We start from the raw sequence: 6,799 nt of genomic DNA, 5'->3' as shown, positions 1-6,799 counted from the left end.
ATCCCGCCCCGCCCCAGTTCAGCCCCGACCCAACCTCGCTTAGCCCAGTTCTGCCCACTTTTTCCGCAGGGGACAGCTATAGTCATGCTTCCATTTTCTACTGTGTCTCTTCAGAATTTACTCACAGAAGTAAGCACCTACTAAGTGCTGGGCATTATTACAAATATACCAGTGCATTTTATGGCACTGGTATATTTGTAGAAGGAAATTAAAGTTGTAAAAAGATTAAAGTTACAAAAAAAAAAATTAAAGGTATTTCATCTGAAGTAACATGCCTAGGACCACACAAGTGATTAGCAAAGGCAGTCAGGTATTCAACTTGGTTAAACAGCTACTATGTACCAGACACTGTTCTGGAAAAAGGCAGCGCCCTGCTGGGCTGCACCCCAGAGGGAGAGAACGTCATGTATACCAATAAACAAACACATACAGTGGAGAAGCAGAAATGTAACAAGGGCTGTGAAGAAATAATATACATCTGCTGTAGACTCAAGTTGGTCCCAAGCTCTGAATAAATAGTGCCCATTTTTAGTTTATTCTTTTTGTGTATTAACTTTTTAGTGGGTTATGTACTACAGCACATCTCAGAGTCTTCCATCCTTTTCAAGTGCTGGGTTTTCTTTTTTTCAATTGGGAAGTAAGGAGAGGTAATAAATAGTCACAGATGTGGCATCAGAGCGAAGAAGCTCCATCCCAGCTCCACCTCGCCGTGTGACCCGAAGCAGTGGCTTGTGTTTCTTACAGTAAAAGGAAGCTTGCTTGTCGCCAGGCTCCAGAGAGTTGGTGGGCTGCAGCGGGAGTGGGGTCTCTAGGTTCAGATCCCAGGACCCCATCACAACCCCGGTGGATTCCTCCTCCCCAGCCTGCACGACTCCGTCCTTCTGAGTGGAGCCCCTCTCTTGCAGTGCTGCCCACTGGCTGAAGCCCCCTGCCACCAAACGGCACCCACCCCGTCCTCGCCCACTGACCTCTGCCTACTGGCACAATCACCGCAGCCAGCTCCTCTGCCTGGCCGCCTACGCGGGCCTCCATGTGCTGCTCTTCGCCCTGGCAGCTAGTGCACACCGGGCCCTGGGCATCAGCGTCATGGTGGCCAAGGGCTGCGGCCAGTGCCTCAACTTCGACTGCAGCTTCATCGCGGTAGGAATCCGAGGGCACAATGCAGGGAAGCGGGCAGGGGCACCGATGTGGGCTCCTCATAGACAACCCACACGGTGGACATAGAGTGCCAGGGCAGCATGGCACCTTTGAAATCAGGGTCATTACTCAGTGGTGGAGACTGAAGCCCAGAGAGGGGCAGTGACTTGTCCATAGTCACACAGCACATAAATAACATAGCTGGCATTTTAGTGCCCTTTACTGGATACCCATCAGGGTGCTAAGCATTTTCCATTGGATGGGCACAACAAAACTAGAGTGGATCTGGAGGATGTGGGGCTGGCTCCTGGGCAGGGCTCCCACCAGAGAGAACCGTTCAAGAGGCCTTGCTTGCCAGGCTAAGGAGTCGATGTAATGAACCCTCTGGGCCAGGGAATTTGGTCACCAAGCATTTTTGCCTACTCCTACCATTAAAACAAAACAGAAGACCCTTCCAACAGCCCAATACATGTGTATTTACTTATAATTATATGCATGCCCTATTATCATTAGCCAATCGACCTATACCACAATATAGCTGTAAGGCAAGGTTCGTTTTTAATGGTCAGAGATGTATATCTCTAGTTCAAACACTCTTCTTGATCATATCAGCCTCTTAAGAGTGGCTTGTATTTTTAACCTCATAACTGCCTACAAAGAGTTCATTCCAGGAGTGGGAGACACATGGCTTATTTTCTTAGTAACTCGCTATTGCATTATCAACACTGTTTTCAATCTTCACTTTCTTTGCTGTGAATCTTTTTAAGCTACTTGCCACTTCTGTGAGGCGTGGTTAGTTTACGTTACAACCGGACAATGTAATCTGCAAGTCCACATATCTGTGTGCGGTAATTGCATTGAAAGCAAATGAGCAAGTGAGGGAGCCCTGGTCAGGTGCCCCTCGGAAAGCCAGGTCTTTCCCAAGACACCTCAAGAATCACATGTGACATGTGCCCATCTAACATACAGAATAAATAGGGCATCGTGACAATCCAGGTATTAAATGTTGGCATTCTGTAACATTTTCTCTTCCCAACCCCATTCCGGAGACCCTACTTCGGAGACCCCAGCTGTGGACCCAGGAGAGCAGCGAAGGCTTGGGGGCGGGGGTGGTGATGGGGCCCTGCAGGAAGCACAGCTAGCTCAGAGGGAGGCAGAGAGACCGCTGCTGGGGAAGGAGGACAGGGCAGAGCGAGTGTCAGGTGGGGATCTCGGCCCCTTTGTCCTGCAGGTGCTGATGCTTAGGCGCTGCCTCACGTGGCTGCGGGCCACGCGGCTGGCTCAGGTCCTGCCCCTGGACCAGAACATACAGTTTCACCAGCTTATGGGCTATGTGGTGGTTGGGCTGTCCCTTGTGCACACTGTGGCCCACGTTGTGAACTTTGGTGAGTGGCCTGGGGCGGGGGGGATGGTGGGACCTGAGCCTTTCACAACCACTCAGTTATCCAGTCCCTGTGTGTCCTGCCTGCCTAATGAGTGGAGAAGTGGTGCCCCCGATAAGCCAGCACTCTGGACAAAAGTCCCCGCCCTCATGGGGATCAGGTGGGGAGAGAGGGGGACCACAAAGGAAAGTGGAGTGGGAAGAACTTTCTTGTGCTTGTCTCCAGTGCTCCAGGCCCAGTCTGAGTCCAGCCCCTTCCAGTTTTGGGAACTGCTGCTCACCACGAGGCCTGGCATTGGCTGGGTCCATGGCTTGGCCTCCCCGACCGGCGTGGCTCTCCTCTTGCTGCTGCTCCTCATGTTCGCCTGCTCCAGCTCCTGCATCCGCAGGAGCGGCCACTTTGAGGTGCCCAGCCCTTGCCCCTTTGCCTCTCCCAGGCTGGACTCCCATCTCATTTCATGCCGTGCCCCCTCTAAGTACTCCCAGAGCCCATGAAAGTCCCAGGCTAGTATGCATATTATGTGCATGTGATTGGGGTTGTTAATGTCTGCCAAGTGCAAGTGTTTTGCTCTAGAACAGTGGTTCTCAACCTTGGCTGCACATTAGAATCACCTGGGAAACTTTTTCAAATCCTGATTTCTGGGCCTCATCCTCCGGAAATTCTGTTTCTTTGTTATGGGATGGGGCCACAACATTAGTAACAAAGAAACAGAATTTCCAGAGGATGCGGCCCAGAAATCAGGATTTTAAAAAGATTCCCAGGTGATTCTAATGTGCAGCCAAGGTTGAGAACCACTGCTCTAGAAGATCCTACCTTTTCCCTGGCTCATCCCCTAGTTTGATTAAACTGGGCTCAAGATGGCATAGGGAGGTGAAGGAACACAGGCCCCCAGGGTTCTGATCCCCACCCCTCGATTTACAGGTCACTCAGCTTCCTCATCTGCAAAATAAACTATAATCTTCTACTTTTGATGTTATTTTAGTAATTAAACAAGAAAATGTATGTGAAGCCAGTAACTACCTACCTGGAACAGAAGTGCTCCAAAAATGTTAGTTTTATCTTTACTTCCCACTCTCTAACCTCCTCAAGACATAGGAGGTCACAGAGGATTTAGTTTGGAGACGCTGGCTGTCCCTGGACTGACCTGGTCACATCAGAAATAGACGCATACAGAGCACCTACTCTGGGCCAGCAATAGCCCTTTGAAGTAGGAATCAGCATCCCCATCTAACAATGAGGAATCTAAGGCTCAGAAATGTCATGTCCTAAGCCGATGTCCCAAGAGAGTAGCAGAGCGTGTATTAAAACTCAGTCCTCAGCCTTTTCCTTTCCATTCCCAGAAAACCATTGTTGTCTTGCCTTTCTTTCCCCGGTTCTCCGTGTGATGGGACATTAGTGCTACGAGGCCTTTGGGGGTGCTCCACTCTGCCCAGAGCACCCCCAGGAGGATGTTTCAGATGTTTGCCTGCTGGCACCAGGAAACGTCCCTTACAGGCTCCGTGGGCCAAGTCCCCAGAACAAAGAAGCAAGGAAGCTTCCCAGCCTCTTACCCAGCCCAGTCCCCAGGAGAGGATGTGTATGGCCAAGACGCTGGGCACTATCCTGGCTTTGAGGATGGCCCTGAGCCCTGGCCTTGCCTTGAACTCTAGTGGCTTATGCCCCCTCCCCCCCCACAGGTGTTCTACTGGACCCACCTGTCCTACCTTCCCATGTGGCTCCTGCTCATCCTGCACGGGCCCAACTTCTGGAAGTGGCTGCTGGTCCCCGGCATCTTGTTCTTCCTGGAGAAGGCCGTCGGGCTGGCCGTGTCCCGCATGGCAGCCGTGAGCATCGTGGAAGTCAATCTGCTCCCCTCCAAGGTGCAGAGAGGGCCTGGGGGGCAAGGGGAGATGCAGATGGTGGTAGGCACAGCAGCTGGATATCCTGTTTGGTCCCCACGGAGAAAGGGAGCCCCAGTCCAGTGGAGGAGACAAGCAACGTGCGAGACCCAGTCCAGCCCTTCAGGAGTGACACTATAGGAGGGGAATGACGGGCTACCACTAAAGCCAGGTCTGCAAAGAACATGCAGTTACCACATAGTGAATGGCTATGAGGTGGAGGCCCCGTGCTAGGTGACAGACACAGAAAAGGCGCGGGCACTGTCATGCTCTCCACGGCTCCCGAGGCTAGTGGAGGATTGGTCCTTTCATTACAGTGCAGGGCTCTGTTGGTAGGAGAGGTACAGTTCCAGGAGGGATCAAACTCTTTGTCTTTGAGAGGCCAGAGAGGACTTCAGAATGAGGGAGGAGATGCCATATCAGGGCTTTGAGAGATGAGTAGGATTTTGTTGGATTGACAACACAGGGAAGGGCATTGCTGAAGGGGTGGGCAGGGCCTAGTGGTGAATGTAGCCTCCCTCTGCAGGCCCCAGGGAACCCCTGAGCAGGGTGGGGAAGAGAGTGTGGTCTTAAGCTGATATCTGTTCCAGCTAATTTTTTTAGTTGTTCTGTAGAAGGTGGCTTGTAAGGGACCATTTGGGAAACTGTTGCACAAATGCAGATAAGAGCTTATCAGGGCCTTGACCCTGAACTGGGGCAGTGACTGTGGGATGAGGAGAGGGAATATCACAGGAGGATTCAAAAGGCAACTAGATGCATTTCAGGGTAGAGAGAGAAAGGAGGCTAGGACATGTCCCCGATGTCTGAGTCGCGCGGGCCATTCACGGAGAAAGGGGAGGCAGCTTAGGGTGGGCGGGGTTCTGGACAACTTGAGTGTGAGAATATGGAGGTTAAATAATGAGGCTGTGGTTTATGTCCCGGTTCTGGCATCAGACAGTAATTATTGGATTCAAATGCCATGGTTTTCTGGCTGATGGCCTTGAGCAAGCTATTTAACCTCTTTGTACCTCAGCTTTCCATCCAGAACATGGAGAAAGTGCGACACGTCACTGTGAGGACTAGAGAGAACACTGAAAGTGCTCCTTAGAGCTCTGGCACACAGGAAAGTGCTCAGGGAACTGACACTATTACCCAGAATGATGTTATTATCCCAAAGGTTGGAATGCTGGCCAAGTGCTACAGGAGTTCCAAGAAAGAGGCTAGGACAGTCAGGGAGGGCTTCACAGAGGAGGAGGCCACTAAAAAGCAGCATTTACACCATAAGAAGTAGAATCAAGCCATGAACCCCACTTCAGACACAGCCTGACTCCTCCCTTCTCTGATAGTTGCCCATCCCTGGTTAGCAGATGTGCTGCAGGGGTGGTCCCCACTCATGGGCACAGAAAGGTCTCAGGACACCTCAAGAACCACATGTGACATGTGCCCATCTAACATACAGAATAAAGAGGGCACCTGCCATAGTTCTGATTTATGGCAGAGGAATGATGCCGATCTTCTTTCCCCAGGTGACTCATCTCCTCATCAAGAGGCCCCCTCTTTTCAACTACAGGCCTGGTGACTACTTGTATCTGAACATCCCCACCATCGCGCGCTACGAGTGGCACCCCTTCACCATCAGCAGTGCTCCGGAGCAGAAAGGTACGCCAAGTCCTCCCATCATTCAGATGTTTACTGAGTTCCTCTGTGGACCAAGCGCAGCCTGGAGACCGGTCACACGGAGGTGAACAAAACCAGGCGCACAGTCCACCTCCAAAAGCTCCCTGTGGAACAAGGAGGCGATGGGTAGACACGGTGAATGGCCTGGCCAGGGCTGTCCCAGCTACTGCGAAGCTCACAGGGGCAGGCCTGACATGATGGGATGAGTAGTGAAGGCTTCGCGGGCATGTGGCATTTCAGCTGCGCTTTGAAAGGTTCGTAGGAGTTTAGTAGACAGGGAAGGAGATGGGGGAGGAGGCAGAGGGGAGAAGCATAGGCAAAAGCATGAAAACCTAGAAACATGGAGCATCTGATGTTGTTAGAGCTAAGGGTCGGGGAGGGGTAGGGAGGAAAGAAGGGAGGACACACACAAAGAGAATGGGGGGACAGGAGCGAGGGTCAGAGAGGGATGAGAGGCAGACAGTGTGGCTGGCAAAGCCAGTTAGAGCCGGGTGGGACCAAGGAGGCCTTTGAAGGCAGAGCCAGAAGCTGGATGGCCCAGCAGTCGGGAGCCCACGAAGGTCTTCAGCAGAGGAGCAGCCGGCTCACAGGAAGGGGTACCAGGGGCTGTGCCAAGAAGCCAGGCTTCCCCACTCCCTGCGGGCATGAGCCGGTGGACCCCCAGACAGCGACTCCCTCACACCCCTTGCCCCACCCCTGCACTACTCCATTTCTCTGCGGGTCCCCAGCACCCATAGGACCGTTCAG

At 52.3% G+C, this 6,799-nt stretch overlaps 1 protein-coding gene across 1 annotated transcript in view; it reads left to right on the top strand.

Annotated features, from left to right (window-relative positions):
• NOX5 (NADPH oxidase, EF-hand calcium binding domain 5) overlaps positions 1-6,799 on the top strand; it is a 29,589-nt gene that overhangs the window by 6,128 nt on the left and 16,662 nt on the right. The window contains exons 4-8 of the mRNA XM_006758386.2: positions 906-1,140; positions 2,369-2,522; positions 2,745-2,923; positions 4,196-4,378; positions 5,902-6,034. Of these exons, the coding sequence (XP_006758449.1) occupies positions 906-1,140; positions 2,369-2,522; positions 2,745-2,923; positions 4,196-4,378; positions 5,902-6,034 (884 nt within the window). The remainder of the gene's footprint in view (positions 1-905; positions 1,141-2,368; positions 2,523-2,744; positions 2,924-4,195; positions 4,379-5,901; positions 6,035-6,799) is intronic.

The sequence above is a fragment of the Myotis davidii genome, unplaced genomic scaffold, assembly GCF_000327345.1.
Source record: "Myotis davidii unplaced genomic scaffold, ASM32734v1 scaffold673, whole genome shotgun sequence".
In the NCBI taxonomy this organism is placed as follows: Eukaryota; Metazoa; Chordata; class Mammalia; order Chiroptera; family Vespertilionidae; genus Myotis; species Myotis davidii.
Note: the sequence above shows the minus strand (reverse complement) of the source record. Positions and strands in the feature narration are given on the sequence as shown.